At 41.2% G+C, this 23,360-nt stretch overlaps 1 protein-coding gene across 5 annotated transcripts; it reads left to right on the top strand.

Moving 5' to 3' along the window:
• The first annotated feature begins 3,130 nt into the window (after nt 1-3,130).
• LOC148016939 (uncharacterized) lies at nt 3,131-18,040 on the top strand. 5 transcript variants are annotated; one of them, XM_087663327.1, is made up of 7 exons: nt 3,132-3,611; nt 4,437-4,523; nt 16,411-16,461; nt 16,619-16,752; nt 16,884-16,984; nt 17,081-17,360; nt 17,638-18,040. In XM_087663327.1, exons 1-6 carry the CDS (start codon nt 3,264-3,266, stop codon nt 17,320-17,322), a joined length of 963 nt encoding a protein of 320 aa, XP_087519453.1. In that variant the 5' UTR covers nt 3,132-3,263; the 3' UTR covers nt 17,323-17,360; nt 17,638-18,040. The 5 variants fall into 5 exon arrangements, with proteins under 5 accessions (XP_087519450.1, XP_087519453.1, XP_087519449.1 ...); XM_087663323.1 differs by having other exon boundaries at nt 3,133-3,644; XM_087663324.1 differs by having other exon boundaries at nt 3,131-3,644; nt 17,081-18,040.
• Nucleotides 18,041-23,360: the final 5,320 nt, after the last annotated feature.

The raw sequence follows: 23,360 nt of genomic DNA, 5'->3' as shown, positions 1-23,360 counted from the left end.
AGGAAAACACAAGTCTAATACGCACATGTTATATGAGGTCACATGCTTAGCATACTGATATGAAGTTTGAGGAGGTGCTATTTAATCTCTTCTCTTCAATGTCACCATGGTCCATAGTGATGAGAACCACTAGAAGGTGTCATGGTTCATCAAAACCAACACCTACCTACAAGCTAAACAACTTTAACCACCACAATTGTCCTTGATGATGAGATGTTTTGCCACAATGGCATTGAAAATCTTCAATGCAAGCTTTGTTAGCAACTTGCTCATGATAGGAGAGTTAAACAAAGCAATATGTGTGATTGCATGTAGGTGTTTTAGGGAAGGTTGATTTGATCCAAGAAGATCTCTATATGCTCAAGCATTACAATTTGACATTCATGCTCTTATTAAGCTTGGAAACATAGGATTGACCCATAAAACAAGTGCCAAACATCAATATCAACAAGGGTGCTCCTCTCTATCTGGCACTCATGTAGCTTTTTAGACTAGATATTAAAACAAAGCTATTCCTTTTTCTACAATAGTGTTTTGAGTAACCTTACCATCCATATGTTTTTATTTGCTGCAATTCAATTCATGAGACAACATTAAGTAAGAAAAACATATTTATAGAAAGCTATTCCTTTTTCTCTATCGAGTTTTCCAACTAACATAATTGTCCATGTGTTTTTACTTATTCCAATGCCATTCATAACCACATTAAGAAAAAACATGTATCTATTCTATCTATTTATAGGTTCGCCTTGGGGATCACGAACCAACCAGAAGGCTCCCAAGCCTATTTGGCACAAGGAGAAGTTTGGTACTTAAGAAATAAAGAGAGCTTTTTTTGACGAGTGAGTGGGGGTTATAATTATTTTCTCTCTCTCTCTCTCTCTCTCTCTCTCTCTCTCAATTGAACACACTTATACACACACACACACACACTCTCTCTCTCTCTCTCTCTCTCTCTCTCTCTCTCTCTTTCTTTCTTTAAATTGATAATGGAAAGTAGTAAGGCGAGTCTTTGAAAAATTGTATATGGCTCTCTCTCTCCTTTTCCTAGAGAAATAGATAAATTTCTTTTTTAATGGTTGAACATATGCATGCAATGTGTACATACTTAAAAAATATCCACAAATGAGAGATGTGGAAAAATAAAGGAGAGAAGATAAAAATTGAGAGAGAGAGAGAGAGAGAGAGAGAGAGAGAGAGAGAGAGAGAGAGAGAGAGAGAGAGAGAGAGAGAGAGAGAGAGAGAGAGAGAGAGAGAGAGAGAGAGAGAGAGAGAGAGAGAGAGAGAGAGAGAGAGAGAGAGAGAAGAAGAAGAAGAAGAAGAAGAAGAGAAATGAGAGATAAGAAAGAGAGAGAGAGAGAAAAAAGAGAGGAGAGAAAGTAATAAGAGGAGAATACACATACTTATGAGGCCACACAAATGGACACATGTATAAAACACTTGCACACTCACATACATCTAAACATGTTTATGAGAGAGAAAAAGAGCAAAGAAGAGAGAATGGATATACATTTATGAAATACACACACACATATATTCATACATACACACATGCACACAAACACATACATGCAGAGAGAGAGAGAGAGAGAGAGAGAGAGAGAGAGAGAGAGAGAGAGAGAGAGAGAGAGAGAGAGAGAGAGAGAGAGAGAGAGAGAGAGAGAGAGAGAGAGAAGAAAAAGAAGAAGAAGAAGAAGAAGCAAATCTCTATATAGTTAATGGGTTGTTAAATTTTTGTAATATTGGTAGGCTTAGTGTGTGAGGGTAATATGCATGCCATGATAGGTTCAATGTGAATAGAAATTACCATTAAATATATTTGTCTTTGAGAAACATTGAAAAATGGTTGCAAGGGTTTTTTGGAGATATAGTTTAGGATTATTCCTGTTAATGTTGGTCTTTCACTCCTTATATATCAATGAGTGCCATATCCTCATAGTTTAAACACAATAGATTTAGCCATAGGGGATGCGAAACACAGGGTTGAACTCACACACCCCCATATATTGCATTTTTGCATATTCAACATTATATTAGGCCAAAGCTTCTGTGTGTGTGTGTGTGTGTGTGTGTGTGTGTGTGTGTGTGTGTGTGTTTGCTCTCCCCCTCCCCTCGGCTCATGGGCTAATGGACCTAGGCGGGCTTGCAATGACAAGCAGAGTGCGAAATGGTCATAAGAAGTGGATATGGCCTATCAGGTAAGACATAGGACCACCGGTCATGCGACATACACAAGTAGATAGGTGGCGGGAGTTTGTTGGAGCAAGTAGCCAGTAGTGGCACATGAGTAAGCGAGCGACGGTGGATGGCTTATATATATATATATTATATATATTATATATATATATATATATATATATATATATATATATATATATATATATATATATAGAGAGAGAGAGAGAGAGAGAGAGAGAGAGAGAGAGAGAGAGAGAGAGAGAGAGAGAGAGAGAGAGAGACGCTAAACCCTAATACTAAGGGAGAAGGAAGGAAAGTTATATTGTGATAGCATGGGAACTTCCTAGCATTCCTTGCATGCAAAGCACATAAGGAATGCTAGTTGTTGTTATGAACACCTTTTTGTTCTAATAGAGGATACTAGATAGGAAGAAGGATTTGTAACAGAAACCAAGTTTTTGAGTGAGTACTTAAACTCGGGATATATGTACTTAAACATGTGAGTGAGTACTTAAAATTGGGATATATGTACTTTAACACGTGAGTGAGTACTTAAACTTGGGATATATGTACTTGGATGATGCGCACTCATGAGGAGGGAAGGGACCCACGTCTTCACAAATCTAAGAGAGAATGACATGTCAACTCTCCACCACACACATTGTATGGCACTCCTAAAGTTTTATGTGCACATGGAAAGCTATTTAATATTTCCAAACTTTATTATGCTAGCTAATCTACTCCATGCCAAATTTATATTCTCACAATTTTCATGTTAATTTTAATGGGATCAATTATCTAATCTAAAGACCGGTATCGAGTTCATTCAAAATTTTTTCTACTTTCTTCTTTAAAAAAATCATTAATAGATTTATAATGTGCTACAAGAGATGCGCGACACTAGGATTGAAGTGGGGATGTGCGACACTAGGGTCAAACTCATGTACCTTAGAAAACCCACACTCGATCCATGGTGTTCCCCTTGCTCCATTTTGGCCATTCTTTAGCGCGTGTTCTTAACACTTTTTAGGGGCGATGTCCTCGACACGGTTCTTTCCTGTTCGTTCGTGCAAAAGGGTGCAATCATGGCCACAGTCCAAGGATTCATGATGCCCACACCTTCTGCCTTTCGCGACAACGGTACGACAAGAAGGAGAAGGAGGGGAAGAAGAAGACGGCAAGACCTCGAACCGCAAACGGTGTGCTATCTCAGCAAAAACACAAAAATTGGCGGTCATACCGAGCATCAATGGAGCTTAACTGGCGCTTCTTGTCCGTGCCTTACAAGCCCCACTCTAAATACAAGGAATGAGGGCTTGCTGAAAGCAGTGGGCGAGAGAGTGAGCTCCTCTCACAAGTCTTTTGCGTACATGTTGTTGCCGCCTCTTCCATCTCCTACGGCAACACCATGGCGGATGGCTCCCGCAGACCAAGTATCTCTTTTCCTCGTGTCTATTGCGGTCATGGTACAGACTCCTCTCTGTAATAAAGCTTGAGAGTTTGTTTTCATGTGTGGAGTCATGCTCTCATGCCAGGATTTTAGACCAATCTGCAAATGGTATTCTGTTTAGGGCTGTGATGCCATATATCATGTTGCCGCTAAATGTTGATAACTTCTTGGCATGCTATATGCGTAACGAGAATTGACTAGAAATAGAAAAGAGGTCCTGATGCCATAACGTCCTCCATCGCTATGTTTGGGTTCCCTGATAATGTGTGGAAATCTGTGAAATTACACCATGCAAACACTGTGGTAACCTCCTTGCAATCTGCAGCGATATTTATCAGGAAAATTGAGCACACATTACACTAATTCAAACAACAGCGATGAGTAATGGGAAAGCTGGGAACGAGGAGAGACCATAAGGATTTATAACTATAGCATGATACCCTATTTTTATTGTAACCAAGGCAAGCGAGAGTATATTTATAGGTCTTGATGAGCTTAGTTACCTCCAAGAGTGTTACTGTGAGAGGTAATACCTTACATGTGCAACTAGACCAATGCACTTGTTGGATTTTTGGGTTGTGCTCTCCCATTTCTTAGATGCTAGAGAACTACATATGATTGTGGATAAGACTAGTAGGCTTATGGCTTTGCGAGGGATTGCCAATTTACCTTGATATGTAGACTTATGGTGACAACAAAATGCTGTGGTCAACATCATTTTATCATTTTAATTGCTGGTCAGCCAGCATTTTTGCTGCCCCGTTTGCTATTTATAGCAGGTTGATCTGATGGCAGCATTCATTTACAGGTTAACTATTGCACGTTTCAGCACACTCCGACATTCAAGGATTCTCCTCCATCTTTCAGCGTTGCCGTCTGTCATCAACTTGATCTGGTGCCCTCATTGATGCCTTGGGCTGCATGCAGGGACTGATCAATCCTCTTTGTACTTAGCATTTTTTTGGAGTTCAATGCAGATTTTCTTCTTCCATTTTGTTGTGCACTCTCACATGTAATCATCACCAAAGTAAGGATTGGGAGGCTCTACAAAGAGAAGACCGCACTTAGCTTGTTGTTTGGAGTAAATCTGTCGTGAAGAACATAGATTTTTGCCTTGTCTTGTCTACATAGTGTGTGGGGCATCTAGAACTTCTCTTTGCAAGGTGTAGGTTTTTTTGGTTTGGTAGGTCTATTTGAAGAGTTGTGGGGTACCGGTTGATGACTCAGACGATAACATTAAGTCTTCCTTTGATAGGTGGTCCCATTAGTTAGACCGTCCCAAAAAACGATGCAAAGGTTGACATTCGGAGCCTTGTTCTCACTCTGATAGATCAAGAAAATCAGAGCACCCCTCTCTCCCCTTTTGCTTCTCTACAAGTTTTTATAGAGCGTGTACTATAGGTCCTTGCATTGCTGTGAGGCACCCTTCGTTCAAGTGCTTGTGCTTCCATCTTCCCCAAAAAAGATCAATTTGATGGTGCGAAGTGTTCCCTTTAGTCTTGTAAACTGGAGTGTATCTTTGACACATTCGACTTGTGGGAGTTTGCTACTATCCCAATCCATTTGTCAAGTGGAGAATCCCCACATTGGTTGTATGATAGACCAAGCAGCCCTTTGGGATTGGGTTGGTTCTACATCGAAACGTTTTCTCTTCGTGAATTTGTAGGATTACTTTGGCATGGGTAGAACATCCTTAGCTAGGGACTCTGTGATTTTGAGTGACAATTGTCATCTACATGATTGGAATTTTGGCAAAATGTATAATACATGTTCTCTTTAGTCAAGTGATGCTAGAAGGGTCTTTGTGATGTTTTTACTTTACCCATGTGTCGAAGTAGGATGATCCACCAAGAGCAAGGCGACAATAGTGGAGCTTGGTCTTGAGCAAAACATAGTTGTCTTGCAAATGCAGATCGGCATGGTGGCAACTAGAGAAGGCAAAACAAGTGCGAAAGATATTGAGGAGGCAGTCTGACTAATGTAGATGACCAACAATTAGGTGTCAGCTGGAACAACAGTACTGGCTGAATTTGGTTGTGGAGCTGTAGCAAATGATGGTATTAGCAAGTGCAGGTAAAACACAACTTGTAGGAGCTTGTAAGATGGTTGGTGATAGATGAGGATGACTGCTGCAGCAGCTAGAAGATAACAAGTTGGAACCAAATGCTGATGATGACAGCCGCTAGATGATGAAGATGGCAGTATAGCAGGTGGTCACGATAGCAACTGGAAGAAGGGGGGCAGCAATAGGTAATGGAGCTGGCAGCCATTTGATGGTAGAGGATGAACTGGGATCCAAGTGATCTAGCTTAACTATTTATTGTGAAGAAAACTGCTAGGGTTTGCACTGAGGAAACACAGAGTGTAGGACCACGACAGAAACACAAAGAGACAGACACAGACACAAAAAGTAAAACTCAAACCCTAAATGCAAAAACTCAAAACTCAAACACATAAACTTAAACACAAACAGAAGAAGGGAGGGAAAAACACAACTTTGAAGTGAATGAATACTGCAAATGAATGTAAGAGTGTATAGATACTCAAGGGTAGAGCAGTGTGTCGAAGAGCGACTGCAGAGGATGATGCTTGATGGATGATGCCTGATGATGTGGGAGAAGCAGCAAAACGTAGCAATAGAATGCTGCAGTAGAATGTCGCAGTAAAATGCTGTAATAGAACGTCACAGTAAAATGCGACAGAAGAATGCCGCAGTAAAACACGACAGTAAAACACAACAGTAAAATGCTGCAGTAGAATGAGGTGATGGCAGCAGTTGTGAAGGTTGGACCACCACGCGGTTGGAGACTGATGGTTGAGATTTGCATACAAGGATGAGAAACCTACACGGGAGGCATGGGGGTGAATGGGGCAGCCTGTTTGTTTATAGATATTGAAGGGTGTCCCAAAGAATTAGGGTTTTTGGGGAACCAGTGAAACTCTCTCAGACCGCTCCCTATTTTAGGGTTTTTCATTAATTGAATGTGTTTTTGGGCTGTTTAAGAATGCTAATCAGCTAAAAAGTGTGTTTTAGCTCAACACCCCCTCTTAGGCCCAAAATTAAGCCGAAAGGTCGAGCTAGCCACTTTGATTTGATTTTTACTTGCCCCAAGGCGTTCCACCCCAAAGCAGCCAGGGCATCGGACAAACGGTGCACGTGGGCTGCGCCTACCCAGACTAGAGAGGCGATGGTTATCTTACCAAGAGAGTCCAAGTAGTCACCCCAAAGAGGACACGACATCGGACAAAGGGTGCACGTTGGCTGCCCAATGGCCTACCAAGCCCTACAAAGGAGGATGGAACCACAATGAACTTATAAAAAAAAAGTTAAAGTTTATGGGAAGCGGCTGATTGAGTAATAGTGACCCAGAAGATGGGAGTAGGGAGGGTACACCCAACACATCACGAAACAGTGCAAGCTTACCCATCCACTTGAGGGTGTCGATGACGATGAAAAAAATTGATGAGGTATCCATGTGATGAAGGAGTATGGTGGTGTAGTGACAGCAGCCGCCGGTGGAAATAGCTTAGGATCTGCTCAAGTGGTACTTTGGACAATGAGATGCAAAGAATGCTGCATGTTGAAGAATGCTCATGCAGCAGGTGCCACTTGGATAGTGTTTCTTGTGGGGAAATTGTTTACTTGCCCAAGCGCCCTAGTACAAAGATGATGAAATTATGCAATGCGAAGGGGAAAGGTACAACAGGGGGGAGAAGCTGATGTCGAAGACAAAGTGCTGAAGCCTGTAGAATACCAAGAAGGGTAGAAATTCTCTCTCAACGTGGATGTAGATGCCGAAGAAGGAAGAGGAGCTTGATTGCGGTCTTCGTGTGGTGCCAGGAACCATAAGGAATGGAAGAAGGTGAAGTGGATGAAGCATCCTGCTGGAAGAGCAAGGTGGAAGTCATCGCCTTGATAGCATCGAGAGAGATGCTGCACAATCCGCCTCGGGAGGGAAAACCTCCATGTTGGAAGAAGAGCAAGCACTCCTAGGAGGATGAAACCATGAAAGTAACGGTGTGCATCCCCACGTCTCTAGTCTAGGTAGGACCAAAGTAATCTGCAAGTTAGCACTATATTGAAAGACAAAACCTTCCAAAAGAGATGAGAATCTGCAAATACAGAGGTCAGCGGTGAGATGCTCCAAAGCAAAATATAACAGAGAAAAAATCTAACGGAAAAAACAATGCAATGAATGTGTATGTGTATGAGTAAATGTAGTGGAAAACTTAAGAATGAAAAAGCTAAGGGCAATGAATTCTATGGGCCTGACTCTAAGAGTGTGAAAAATGGATGCTAGACTGACCTAGGGTATTCTAAAGGACCTAGAGACATGCTAGTCTAAGAAGGTGACTACCATCGCGTATGTCCAGTAGTAGGGCTCTGCCAAGGGAATGCTTGACGAGGTAGAGAGGAAGGTGAGATGGATGCATGAAGTGCAACGGGATCAGGACTTGCAGACCAATTAGCCAATCCCTTAGGGGTAGTGAAAGAGACTGTTTGTTGAAGTTGTGCTCGGGCCACATGTCCAGTAGCAACAACGGGTGCTGAAGGTGCAGATGAAGCAGGAGCAGAAGGCGTAGCCCCACTGGACTGTGCAATTGTAGCGGTTTGTTGAGGCTTTTTAGGTGGAAGACCTTGGGCCTTGGGCCTTGGAGCGACACTCCTCGTCCATATGGCCTGCTCTCTGGTAGTGTGTGCAAAACTGGTTTGTCTTAGGTGCTAGATAGGTCTAGATTCTTTGGTTCCATCTAAGGAAGAGGAGTCACCCTTTGATTGGCTTTCCTTCGTATCTTGTGAGTTCTTGCCATTGTTGGTTTTCCCTCACGAAGAAGAGGCAACCAACCCCCTCTGCTTTGTATAAGGCTATGGTGAGGATATCTTGTGGACTTGATCATGCAGTCTCGCATAACGCAAGAAGTGGCACTCAAACTCGTAGAAGGTTGGCAATCGAGGCTGTGAGATGATGTGCTGAATGAAATTGAAGTATTTTTTGGGCAACTTATTCAAGAAGAACATAACCTGATCGTCGTTAGACTTTGGAGAGCCAGTACTGGTGAACTCGGTGAGTAATTGCCTATATTTAGCCAGCTTGACTTTCAGATCATCCCCTTCCTTAATAGAGAACTCTTGAAGCTTAAAGTCAAGATTTATGTGCTGAGTATAATCTTGGGCCACATAGCAGTCGAGGTGGCATTGTGGGCTCTCCATTGACGGATGGAGTCAGGGTGAGCTAGTCGAGGGTCCGGAATATGCTCTAAACCAATGATGAGGTTCCAAAGACCCTGGGACTCAGACACTTGTTGCATGAAATTCGACCTGTTAAAACGAGTCTTATCCGTGAAGGCATCCTTGGCCGTTGCAACAGGAGTGGTAGTGCTCGGAGATGGGTAGTGTGAAGAAGTGTAATGAGGGTAAGATGGGGGAGTGGAGTGCACTTGGAAATGGGTCCCAGAGTGCCCACCAAGCATGTTGGTAGCGTGTAAGGTGGATCCATAGGTAGGGATGGGTTGACTAGGCATGGGCATGGTAGCCACATGAGTAAGCCAAGATGGTGGGATGGGAACACGTGGAGCAGAAGATGGGAATCCATGCGTAGGTATAACCCAAGGAGAGTGTGAAGACGCACCATAAGCTGAGGATGGAAACCGCTGCGCCCGACTGGTCATGCGAGATGTGAAGTTGGGGATAGTGAGGGGGATGCCCATCACAGTCATCCCAGGTGCTATGGGTGTGCTCATTTGCGGAAAGGTGAGAGGCATTGTTTTAAAGGGTGGCATTTTCCCTAACGAAGTACCATGGTGCAAAGAGGTAGAGAATGGGGTAGAGAAGGAGAAGGTGCTAGGAGCGAAGATGGAAGATCCAACCCCTAGTGTGTGTGAAGCGGATGTGGAGTGTAATATGAGATTTTGAAAGAATGAAGAGAGATGATCAAGGGGGAGATAGAAGAGGGGGGGATGGGAGGGATGAAACAGAAGCTGTAGATGTACTTGAATTCTGTTTGCTTCGAGAGCCTTCTCTATTGAAGTTCACATATGCAAAGCCGTCTGGATCCTGTACCTCCAAAGAAGAAACGGATGAGGGTTTTGATTCATGCAACTCAAAAGGATTGTACAAACCTGACATTGGACTTGACTGAGATGATGAAGATGGATTGCCAGACGTTCCGAATGCCATATATCCTCCATGATTGGAGAGGTGGCTAGCTAGCTAGTCCAAATGTGGTGGTAAAACTGGTAGGAGGGGTGTAAACATCACTGTACTTGTTGCGATAGTACTCCTCAAAGTCCTCCTTTGTTATGTTAGTGAAATCTGGAATAGGAGTAGAAAAAGAAGGTGAAGGTGAAAGTGGAGTGTCCTCCCCCTCATGGAGTCCATAATGTCGTCTCAAGGCCTCCAGTGATGGAGAAGCCTGATAGGACATCATAGGAAGCGGAGAAGGTGTCTGGGACATTGTGATTCGGTTATGAGTTGTATTGTGTGCCTCACACAAATACTAGCTCTCCACAATATTCGCAGGATACTCTTTACAAGAGCACCAACTCTGATATCATGTGAAGAAAACTGCTAGGGTTTGCACTGAGAAAACACAGAGTGTACGACCACGATAGAAACACAAAGAGACAGACACAGACACAGAAGCAAAACTCAAACCCTAAACACAAAACTCAAAACTCAAACATAGAAACAGAAGAAGGGAGAGAAGAACACAACTTTGAAGTGAATGAATATTGCAAATGACTGTAAGAGTGCATAGATACTCAAGGGCAGAGTAGTGTGTCGGAGAGTGACGTCCACCGGAGATGGATCCCAAGTGCTGTGATCACCAGTTGGAGTGACGGAGTGGGAGAAACATCAAACTCTGATCATCAGAGTGAGGAACTTGAGGCTACTGCAGAGCATGATGCCTGATGATGTGGGCGAAGCAGCAAAACGTAGCAGTAGAATGCCACAGTAGAACGTCATAGTAAAATGTGGCAGTAAAGTGCAGCAGTAGAACACCGCAGTAGAACAAGGTGATGGCAGCAGTTGCGAAGGTTGGACCGCCACGTGGTGGAGACTGATGGCTAAGATGTGCACACAAGGGTGAGAAACCTACATGGGAGGGATGAGGTTGAATGGGGGCAGCCTCTCCATTTATAGATGTTGAAGGGTGCCCCAAAGAATTAGGGTTTTTGGGGAACCATTGAAACTCTCTCATACCGCTCTGTGTTTTAGGGTTTTTCATTAATTAAGTGTGTTTTGGGGCTATTTAAGAATGCTAATCAGCTAAAAAGCACGTTTTAGCTCAACATTTATAGAGATAAAACATACCTAAAGTGGGGGAGTTTGCTTACAGCACATTGAAACACATCGAGTCCATTCAAATTTTTGGGCTATTTAATGAGCTGGTGAAGGTTGATTGTGTAGTGCGCCTTTTTTAGCTTAACACCCATGTGTATTAGTCAATGTGTGTGTGTTGGCTACCCAAGAAGCTACCAAGACTATAGAGGTGATGGATATCTTATTTTAGATAGCCCTAGTAAAAGTGTCTTAGACTATTCATTTCATTTCATTTTTTTGATGGCTATTAATGACAACAAGGGGGGGAGAGTATGGTTTTTCATACACAAGCCATGCAAGGCAAGGCAAGAGTGATGGGCATAGTAGAGGGAATCATGATGTATGGTAATGGATTGGATGAGGAATATCATATATGCTACTTTGGGCATGATACATTGCTGTACAATTTGCCACATGAAGTGTTGCAAATATGGTGGATCCAAAGTCGACCACTTTGTGTAGATGTAAAAGATATCATCTAACACAGTGCAAGGAGTTTTAGAAACAAAAGTTTGTCTTCTTCAGGACTAATGAACCAATATCTTGATTGCATGGTTCTTCCATGAGAATCACCAAAATCTTACAAAAGATTGCATGGTCCCTCATTGAGAATAATCAAAATCTTACAGAAAAGAGGAAGTGGAATCAAAAGATTGAAAAGTATGAAATTGTGTACTTGGCATGGGAGTAAACGAGGGTAGAGATGTGAATGTCATAGATAAAAGAGGTAGAGAAGCGAATGGTGCGGATGTAGATGAGAGAGGTAGAGATATTAATGGTTTGTGCGGATGTAGATGAGAGAGGTAGAGATATTAATGGTTTGTGCTCTCATGACAGGCTTGCCAATCCCTTGTGGAGCTTTTGTCCTTCGTGTACAATCATTAGACTAGTGCATTGAATTTGAAGGGAAAACTTTAGATTTACTTTCAAGTTGTTGTTGAGCGTGATACATAAGGATAAGGTTGTATAGGGTCTTTGGACTCCATGGTAGTTCAATGTCTCTTCAATCGTGTTAGAAACTTGTGGGGCAAGTTGAGAGATCCCATCCTAATGAAAGCTAATGACAATTTAGCTCAATAGAAGGATCAATGATGGACAATGAGATTGAGAGGGTAGGGCGCCTATAAATAGGCAAATCGGGGCCACAATTGGTAATAAAGTGGCCAAGCCCATAATGTGGGTGCCCAGGACAGCCTATAGTGCCTAAAAAGAAATGCACTAATTTGCCCTCCCACTTGGAGAGATGGAGACTAGAGGTATTGCTGGTCACCACACAAGCTATTAATCTATGTGGTTTGTATAGTTCATCTCACTTATTGTGTTGTGGATTCCATTGTGTGTTTATTCATTGTTTGAGTTCGTTTGTTCTCTCTTTCACTATTTGTTCTTCTCAATGTTTAGCAATTGTAATTCTTCCACTTTTGTTGCTCATTGTCATAGATTTTGTGCGTGGTTCCAATTTTCCCTAACACACCTCGAATCCAACAATAGGCATCACTAGACACATGCACTTGGATGGGTTGTTTATTTGCCTTGTTCATACTCAACCATATGTTTCTCATGCAGTCACCATATTGAATTCATTCATTTAGAGACCTCTTTGGTCTCATTGGCAGGCCTTTTTTGGGTTTTGTAGTACTTGTGGGGCACCCCCACACAGGGGATTTTGTATGGAGTGGGTTTCTTATTGATGCATTCGACAGATTTAAATCGGGTAGGTGACATAAACTCTTGGAGATCCACTATAGGTTATTGCTTTAACTTGGGTTCGGGTGCCATTTGGAGTGGCAATTAACAGCCCATGGTTGCTTTTCTTCCATAGAGGTATAGAGCTGCACATGCATTTGCCCAAGATGCTGCTTGGTTGAGGCAGATGTTAGTTGAGATTGGATTTCCACAGCCATAGCCTATAGTTACGAATGGTCGCAGTCACAATTGCTTGGCCATAGGTAGAAAGCCAATGCTTCATCTTGTGATATAGAATCACTATGTTTGAACTTTGGGAGTGCATCCAAAATGGGGAGCTGAGTTGGTTTACTGTCCTATAGTAGACAATGTGGCAAACATCTTCACGAAGGCTCTTCCATTGCCTTGTCATCATCATCATTTGTGTAATTTAGGAGTTTAGGCACATTGAAGATTGTGTCAGAAGTGGATGTAGTGTTGGAAGCGTGTAGAAAACTATTATAATAGACTGCTGAACATAAGAGACAAAGGAAAGAGAAAGAGGAACACTACAAAAGAAAAGAACATTGCACAAGGAACACAAAAGCAAATAGATACTCGGGAAATGGAATCCATATACCTAGATACGAGACAATATAGAAGCAATGTGTGTCACCAACTGTGAAGGCACTGGCACTTGCTCTTCTCGCTCCACTAGAACCGGTCAGGTGATGAATGATCATAATGTGGAGGAGAAGCCTGAATAAATAGGCCAAAATAATGCCATAAATCATATCAAGTCGTCCAGCATTTAATGCCAAGTATTTAATGTTGGTCAGAAGCAATAAATGCAAAAATGATCATCATAAAATGCTAAGAAAAATGCCTAAATAATCAGGATAATATCGTGGTGCCCTAGCCCACTGACATGCACAGACTCAACCATGAATTGACATATTTGCTAACACCTTCCCTTAGATCATGAGAGATTTGATACAATACAATATACAATGATAATGTCCCATCATAGTACATACAACAAGGACCACTAGAGTAGAACCATGGATACCCAACAAGTAGCGGGTGTGCAAGCCACCATGTTAGATTACGGGAACAAATTTCTTGAGACTGATGGAAGCACGAGTGTTCTTCACCTCCCAGCCACGCCTAGATAAGTGCTGGCCCTCAAGCTTATCCCTTTTGCCAGCCGTCAACTTGCTGGAGTCCTACTATTTCTGGACTCCCTTAACCTCTAGGCTCCCCTTAACCCCGTTCGGGCGCCCAAGAGCCCGGACGGTCTTTCTCGTGCATGTTCCCCTAAATTTACCTTAATGTAACATTAAATATTCCTTTTAATGTCACATTCCACACTTATGACCTTAATGTGACATTAAATATCACTTTTAATGTCGCATTAATGTCACACACCACCAAGGTGCCTTAGAGAGAACTTGATGTTGATGTCAATTGTATCAACTCCTGAAAATAGAGAAGACTCATAGCAGCTCTCAATATTTGTCAACAATGTCTCGCAGTAGCATACAAGACCATCTTGTCAAAAATGCCTTTGAACATGTGTGACCATGGATTCCTTGCCTTTGGCTAGACCGCCAAAGTGTCTCCTCATGTGAGCTCAAACTAGGAGCCAATCTCGCTCTCGGTCAAAGAAGCAGCTCAGCATGAACCTAGATGTCAATCCCATCTCTAGGATTTGAACTTGCAAGATTTTGATGGGTGCGTCAGGGAAACCCCTCTAGAACCTATGCACCTGTGCACCTATATACTTGTATAGATGAGATTCACCTACCCCATCTCACCACCCTCTCGCACTCCCTCTTTGGCACTGGAGAGTTGTGAGGGATGACCCCATCACCCATACTAGTAGCCTAGCAGGGCTGCGGCCGTTGCTCGGGCCACATAGATGGAGCCGAAACTTGGACCTGGAGAAGAGGAAGACTCGCCTAGAGAGTCGTCACCCATCATCACTGTCTGTGCGTGCTCCTATTGTAAAGTTGATAATGGCCCGCAGTCCTTCCAAAGAAATCCCTTCTTGCCATAATAATAGCACGAAGACTTCTTCTCCACGGTATGGCACCCCTCTTTGAAATTGGAACATCTGAAGTACCAAGAGATAGCATCCTCATAGAAACCTGAAGCTGAACATAGCAAGTCTCCAACATAACACTTATAGATGATGAAAGAATAGTTGCATGCTGACCATAAGGAGGAGGTGTTAGAGGAGCCATCATGAGGGACTTTCATAGAAGATGAAGAAAGGCAAGGGATCTTTAGGGAGAAAAGGATGCCAAAAATACAGACTCACAAGGATTGCAGTTCCAAGCAGTAAAGGAAACACAGAGAAAAGATCGATAGTAACCAGAGTATAGTGATGAGAACATGACAACTGGATGCACATGAACCCTCTCTAAAGTTGAGCAATGTACCACACAATGAGAAGATGGACCAAAAATAACCAGAATCAGCTTGAAAATACTGTTGCCCAGCCTTGCACAGGAGCAAACAGCCAAAACACAGGTGCTAATCAGTAAAACATAGGCAACAAACCCCAAAACACAGATTTGGAAGGGTCAGTAACAGGTCCCCAACCCTAAAACAGGCCCAAAAAAGCTGAAAACGAAAATGGCAGTCTACAAAACACTGAGAAAACAGGCCAAAAATGATTAGAAGATGGTCGCTCAGGCTGGAAATCAGTCGCAGAATTCAGAAACAGGTTCCATCAGCAGGAAAAAGGCTAAAACTCAGACTTGAAACAGTGTAAAACAGCAGTAGGAACAATGATCCTGCAATTTGATGCCATGTCAGAAGTGGATGCAATGATGGAAGCGTGTGGAAAACTGCTGTAATAGACTGCTGAACACAAGAGACAAAGGAAAGAGAGACACTTCAAAAGAAAAGAACACTGCACAAGGAACTCAGAAGTAAAGAGATACTCGGGAAATTGAATCCATATACCAAGATATGAGACAGTATAGAACCAATGTGAGTCACCGGTTGTGAAGGCACTGGCACCTAATCTTCTCCCTCCACTAGAACCGGTTAGGTGATGAATGATCATAATGTGGAGGAGAAGCTTGAATAAATAGGCAAAAATTATGCCATAAATCATGTCCTAGCCCACTGACATGCATAGACTCGGCCATGAACTGATATCTGCTAATAGATCCAAGAGGGGGTGTTAATGCCCATGTTCATCCCTTGGTTGTGGGGACATTAGGAGCTTTGTCTGAATCCAGTTATTTTGGTTACCTATTTTTGGGCCCTATCCACGTTTCTGATGATAGGGTTTGGATGCTGTCCTAGAGGATTCAGGTCAGTCTTGTGTATCTATAGGCCTCACTTGTCAGTTGGTCTAGATCACTCAGTCATTGACTTCTTTTTGTCTCCCGCCTTCTCTCTCCAAGCGCCCTTGCTTCAGCTACACTTGTAACATGTAGGGGCTGAGCCTTGCATCAGCTTCTTCTCATCAAAGATCATTCAGCTGAATTTTTCATTGTCTTCTCTCTTGCCTTCAGTGTGTCTCTTTCTTCTCACGTGCATCCTCTTCCACTGCAATTCTCACAATTGATACCCTACCTGTGCTGGTATTTTAGTTGCTTCACCCTTAAGAGAGAAAGCACAAAATTCAACCTAGTTGTTGTTCTTTGTTTTGCAAAGTGAGCCAGTGTACACTTGTTTATGTGAATACTTGTGCCACCACTAACTAACAGAGATTAATGTGAGTGTAGTCCAGGCTTATAATACTCATGTAAACACTCTCTTTCTGATCCTATAGATATGTGGAAGCTTCGTTGCCTTGGTTGCAGCTGCCATCCCAACATTAAACGTGAGTTCTCTGCAGCTGGACTTTTATTGTTGACAGCTTCCATCAAGCTATCATATATTCTACCAGTGACTGCAGTTTGGTTGGTTTTGAAATTTGTTTAGCTTGTGGTTTCAAAGCTTTGCATACAAATAAATGAGCTGGCGTATGTTTGTCTTAGGCATTGAGAAAGGTCGCCTTATCATTAGAAAAGCTGGCAGATGCAATGCAGAAGGAGTTACCTGGTACTATGGCTGCAATCCGGCTTTCTGGCATGGAAATCAGTGATCTCACACTTGAACTAAGTGACTTGAGGTGAATGTAGACTTTATCTGTGATGTATTTTAATCTTTTTCATGTATCAATGCCTCAGATCTTTTGGCAACATGTCACTGTTTCATGTGTCCAGATTCATTTTTGATAAAGGACTGTTTTCTGGATGCTAGTCAGGAGATTTTTGAAAGTGTAAAGAGTTCTGCACGTGCTGTACAAGCTGCAGAAGTTGGTTTAAGGAGAATGGGCTCGGTTGCAGCTTCACAGACGTTATGTATGCTTGCCTGATGAACTTGCTGCAGGCCTAATCTTTTTATTTTTAATGATACCACATGGACTGTGAAAATGATCGGGCTGACTTCTTAAACAGCTATGCTGCAGGAGCGGGCAAGCATGCCTGTGGAGGCTGTGAGGCCAGTTGTAGCCACTGCAGCTGAAAGTACCTGGCAAGCTGTTACCCAGGCGCAGAGAGCTGTGTTGGGTCTTACTTCTCTACCGGTCTTGTCAAACTGGATTCAGAATAAAAATAGCGAAGAACAAAAGAAAATTGAGGAAGGTATGGGAAATAATGATGGTACATCTCAGGAATCCTCAACTGAAATTGAGTCTTGACACCTGTGGACAAGCTCTACCAAAGAAAGGAAACACAGGTACTGAGCTGTTCAGTTTGCAATTTCTCATGATTGGTAAAGAAAATTCTGAAATCTTAACTAAAATATACTCTACGTAGTGGAAATATGTTGAAGGGGTCAATATAGTGACACAAGTGAAAAGAGGTATATATGAGCTTATTTCCAAAAAATTGTCATTGGCATGATGTGTCTTGTTATAAAGGGGTGTCAACTCTCCCATACCCTGCTTTGATTGTTATAAGCAGTACATATCCTCAAGCAAAGATTTCTCATTCTCTGTCACCTTCACTGTCAGGCTCTTAAAATAGAGCACAAGATATGTGATTATTGATCAATGTGCTGGTCAGTGCTGGGCCTACCAGTATATCAAAGAACATAAAATATCAATGCCATTGGAGAGGACCATTCACACGGATTGAAGAAATAGGAGCAGACCTGCCCAATGTAAGAATCAACGCACGCCTTGGTAGAGGACCATTCACATGGGTTGAAGAAACAGGAGCAGACCTGCCCAATGTAAGACCCAAAAAAAGCACAAAAAAATAGGGCAAAAAAAAGCAGGCATGGTGACCGGGGTGAGGAGTCACCGGTGCATTGAATTGTAACCTTGTTTAAAAGAGGTTTAGAAAGTTGAGAGATGATGTGCAACTAAGTGTCATCTTCTTAATGAATCCTTTGATAAATCAACCTGCAGCTAACATGGAACTTTCTTCTGTGTATTCTTAAAGTTGTCACAATTGTTATGTATAATGGGTTTTCACATATGTCTGTAGTGGTATGAGCAAGAACTGTAGGCCAATACAGCTACATGGAGTATGTGAATATGTGTGTGTCTCAATGTTGTAGAGTTCCATAGTAGTAGCTGTGTACATGCAAGATTTAATACAGTGACAGGCAGATCTGCATGCTCTTTGTGAGCTCCCTGATCTGTATTTTGTAGTTAGTAATGATGCCTTACATTCTTGGTGATGAGACCTGCTATGTTTGCCAGTGGTTGAAACTTAAACATGTTTTCATTAGTTCAGAATTCGAAAATTGTAGAGATACCTGAGGTGTAGTGGTAGGGGAATCTGATCAATTATTTAAGTTTGATGAGTAGAGGTGGGCCTAGCGCTTGTAGCTCTGAGCATCTTCATCTAGGTCTATCAGTGGTGGAGCAGTGATTTCATCTTGTGAGCAAGAGAGCTCTCAGTAGGACTGTGGACTCGTATCAGTGTAAGGTAGGGAGTAGCAGTGTACTGTTGGTGCTTTGGTCACAGGGGACAGGGAGCTCTACTCCTTGTCTAGTGTGTCCACTATAGAGGGCATTCTCGAACTCCCCCCATCTCTGGCTCCTTGTTTCCATCTTTGTGCTCAGGATGGCAAGATTTGGGCTCTCATTGACAATGATAGGGGTGTTGTTTTTGGCTACTTTTTTGGTGGTGGGCCACTGTTGGCGGTGAGGGTTAGATAAACTGTAGCCTCATTGGTGGTTGCATGGTGGGTCTCATTAATAGTGGGTTCTTGCTTGGATGGCCAGCCCCATCAATAATGGGATCCTCAATTGCATGCCCTCTACTGTGAGTGGTTTCATGGCCTAGGTTGCATTATATCGATACAACAATGCATATCATATGAAAACATGTGCTGTTATACAAAGGAGGGGCAAAATTACAATGAATATATGTCTCCATGTTGGCGAAATAAAGAGATTTTGTATGTGATTCTATTGTATGATTAATTCTATCATTCGATAAACCTATCAAATGATAGAGTTTATCATTTGATAGATTATATATGTACTTCGTATGGAAGAATGTTCCCTTATAAAATATACAATTGGTGCACACAGCCAAATCTAGTGTATGCTTGCTTGTCTTTGGCTTGAGGGATTGAGTTCAAACATTAAGATGATTTAAAAATAAAATGTTTAATATAAGATAATTAGAAGTTAGAGTTGATTAAGCAATTTTGAGTTAGCTCTAAAGTAGGGCTTCTTAGAGTTTTGCAACTAATAATAATTTGGAAAAAAAAAAGATATAAGAACTATAATAGTAGGGAATGTAGTAAATTTTGAAAGGTTTTAGTTAATGTTCAATTTATAGTTAGCATTTCTACTTGATGATTTTATTCTTCATTTAAGTGGGGATGCTAACTATATATTGGGATCCCCTATGTATATGAAGTATTGCAACTAAATATAGAATTTATTTTTATGCATTGATTAAACCATGTGAATGTTTATCATTTTCACTCCATCAGATAAATGATGAACTTTCGTGCATTGAATTGCTTTAGTTTTATTTATTTGCTATTACCACATTAAGCATGGTGAAGTATATATATATATATATATATAGAGAGAGAGAGAGGAATCATAGTAGGATATATTTGTTTGTACATGCAAATGTGAAGCAAGCTACATAATTTAGGCAAGCAAAACAAGAATGATATCAGGAAATGAGCTTCAAAATTGAATTTTTCAAAGAGCTTCAATGTTGTGTAACAATCCAAAGCTAGAAAAGCTAGTATGTAGCTACAAATAAAGGAAGGGAGCTTGTATTAAGAAACATCTTTTGTATATATCGTAAGGAATGTGTTAGCTTTTGATAATCCTCCACCTAATGCAAATGCAATGTTTTGCAAATTTTGGAGCAAACATCAATATAAAGTTTTGACAAACAAAATACATTGCATTGAGGAGGTATAAGATGCACTAACACACACATGTAGAGAGGAGCAAGAGCTTCAAAGTATCTAAGAATTACATTCTCATTCTACACAAAATGTATGTGGTGCTTTATTTTATTACTCAACAAGCCCATAGTGGGTAGAGAGTTTGAGGACAACCTTTGAGAAACCTTTTGAAAACTGATTGTCTTTTTATATATAGTAATGTGTTGTTTGACTTATATGCTTGTCAAATGGCATGTGTCAATCTTTTGAGACTCTTTTTAAGGATGCCTTATATAATTCTCAACTTTTGAACAATGTTTAGCTTAGTTGATTGAACTCTCGACCTTCTCCAAGCTTAAGAGGGTTTGAGATCTAGATGATGTAGACATACATATGAGTTTTTAGCTCCTTAAGAAGGATACTTTTTCCTCGATGTGTTGTGTGTTTTCGTATCACTTGGTATTGCACTTGAAGTTGACATAGGCCTTCATTACATGTGGCTCTCTCCAATGTGATTTGGAATTCTATAGTTCAAGATGCTTTGATGTCCTTTGCAAAAGCTAGATTTGTTCTTGCGAGATTTTAAGAACGTGCAAATAATTTTTGGAGGAAATAAAAGAAGTTATATGTAATGTTAGGGTTTTAATTATGTCTCTTTATATGGCTACACGATTGCTTCAAGTGAATGGACAAAAAATTAGTGGACACCATTAATGAATGTGGTGACCAAATATCTAAGAGGAATTGCATTCTTAGATTGAGGATAATGTTAAAGCATGAGTGTATGGAATGAGCCCAGATGATCATGGGAACAAGTTATGAGGTACCAAGCATCTAAAGCTTTCGCGGATGTCTACTTATAGAATGCAATTCCTCATTGGTTGGAGTGTTATGGAGGAAGACATCCCCAAAGATGCTCAAAGGAGTTCTACTTGCCCATGTGCCTTGGAGTTGCAAGAGGTAGAGATTCTTCATCATTCGATGGCTCAAAAGGTTATTGAAGTAGGATGATCAATATCATAGATGAGCATATGTTTTTTGATCATCCCTCAATATTCTATATTAGCCCATTGAGAATAAAAGTGTTGAAGGCTATTGCAATTGGAAAGTGATGATGTGAGTTCTCTTTCATGGTATAAACTTGGGGATCTTCAGGTATAAAACAATGTATCACCTCTAATTTTATAGGGTAATTGAGGATGTCACATTAGTAACAAAGATTGCATGATGGAATGAACTTGAAATCCTATATTTATTCTAACACCATTTGTTGGTGTAGGTGCAAGTAGGCTACCTTGAGATACTAAATCATGCATGTTATAAGTATGCTACATTAATGTATGCTTATCTAAATTTAATTATTTTATCATTATTTTACTTAACTTTAAGTTTAATTTTAATATCTATAAAGCACTACAAGGGTGTGCTCTAGATTGATGATGATATAAGGTTATTAGAAGGTGATATAGGGGTACTTGAGTGTATGAAAGAAGTTTTGGCCAATATATGATAGAAACAAAAGGGAAAGGCTCAAATTTTTATGTGAGAAAGTATATATATTGTGCAATAGAATCTAGTGTTTGATATTTGATATGTTAACAAATACAAAGGATTATATGTATGATGCACCAAAGGTGACTTAGTTCATAACAAGAATAGTTAACCTCTCTCACCCCTCAACTTTAACATGTCATGATCCATAATCTTAACAACAATGAGGAAATAATACATATTGATAGGAAAGGTAATAACAATTGTTGCCTTTCCAATGTTAGCAACCAATGTGTTTCTATGACGGTGTCGTATTGCTGCGCATTCGAGGTGTGAAATCCACCCAAAAGTTGTGTGTGGGATTTGATACTTTGTACATATTTAGTTGTTGTGATTATACTTTTGTTCTGCGTAGGCAGTATAGTGAAGAGGGTTTGGAGCAAGAGGAATTTATCAATAATGCTCTGACATTACTTCCAACCATCAAGAATTAATCAACAAGTTGGCTGCCAGCAGTCAAGCTCCAATAGATAATTGTGATGCAAAAACTCCACCTTTAGATAAGCAGGATGATGTGGGACTAAAGTCTCAGGATGTGCCTGCTAGATGCTCTGGCTTTGCTATCAACCATCAGACTAATCAAACCTCAGATGGTCCATTAACCAACATTGTTGATCCTAATGTCGATTCATTCTCAAGTGGGGCTAAAGCTGATGACAAATTAGCTAATGGTGAAAGTTTCACTTACTTGAACCACAGTACTTCAACCAACCTTACAGATTCACTGAGTTTGGAGAACTTGAAATCATTGAAGGATGAGCCTATCCTCCTGCATATGAGATTCAATGATACTGAGAGAGAGATGGGTAGAATGGAATGTGATCTCTCACATACTAGCACAATGTGCTCGATGGAAGATGTTCCACCTTTAACAAAAGGTGCACAGCAATCAGCAAATACACACCCATTGCTAGTTTCAAGCATTTATAATCTTTCCAGTTTTTTAGTAGCAAGATTGACTATACAGGGTGAGAATACACAGTGTAGAGAGCTTGATGCAATAGAACATTCAATCTGTATGCTTTCGCAATGTCTCATGAAACAGTGGACTAGAGTATCAGCCAAGAAGCATTTGCAAAGGCAGAATACTGTTGACAAGGTTGTGGATACATCAGATTTGTCTGTAGTCATAGAAACTGTGAAACATTGTTTGAAAGCTAGCGGAGTAGATGATTACAATGCCTTATCATCATGGGAGACCGGATTATCAAGCTCCAAGTTGAAAAAGCTTCTGGAAGGAGCGTGCTTTTGGCGTTACGGGAGGCCCACGGAAGGAGCAAATTAGTCGGCTATTTTTAGAAAAAGCAGAAAGGAAGCCGCATTATTGGGTCGAAAGGGCGGCATGTTTTTCTTGCTTGGACGGGGCTTTTCTGTCGCTCTCTTCTAAGGTGTATGATACGACTCCTTTGAGATTTGGGGATTGTTTCCCTCTGCAATGCCTTTTGCAGGTTTTCTTTTTCGAAAATCTCAGTTTTTAGATTGTGGACAGAGCAATCTGAGATAAATAGGTGCTTATAGGCTGGACATGCATATTGAAGAACGGGATGGAGAACTTCTAACGTGCTTGAAGGTCAATTTTAGAATTGCTGCAGCTAGTCTTCAGTTGGAATAATTATACAAAGGGTGTTGGAGGATGGATCCGAAGTTCCTCCGCAACTAGAGGTATGCGAAGAAGCACAACAAGGGGAAGGCTGTTCTACAAATGTTTCTTCAGTTTTGGCAAGCATTCTAGGAGTAAAACTTGTCTTTGGCACGAAAGAATTGGAAGAGAAATAAGAGAAAAGCCACATCTGGAATGAAACCTGGTTATCG

This window comes from Lygodium microphyllum, chromosome 22 (genome assembly GCF_053477565.2).
Source record: "Lygodium microphyllum isolate KBCC chromosome 22, Lygodium_microphyllum_v1.1.10, whole genome shotgun sequence".
NCBI lineage: Eukaryota > Viridiplantae > Streptophyta > Polypodiopsida > Schizaeales > Lygodiaceae > Lygodium > Lygodium microphyllum.
The sequence above is the reverse complement of the archived record's forward strand: the minus strand, read 5'-3'. Positions and strand labels throughout refer to the sequence as shown.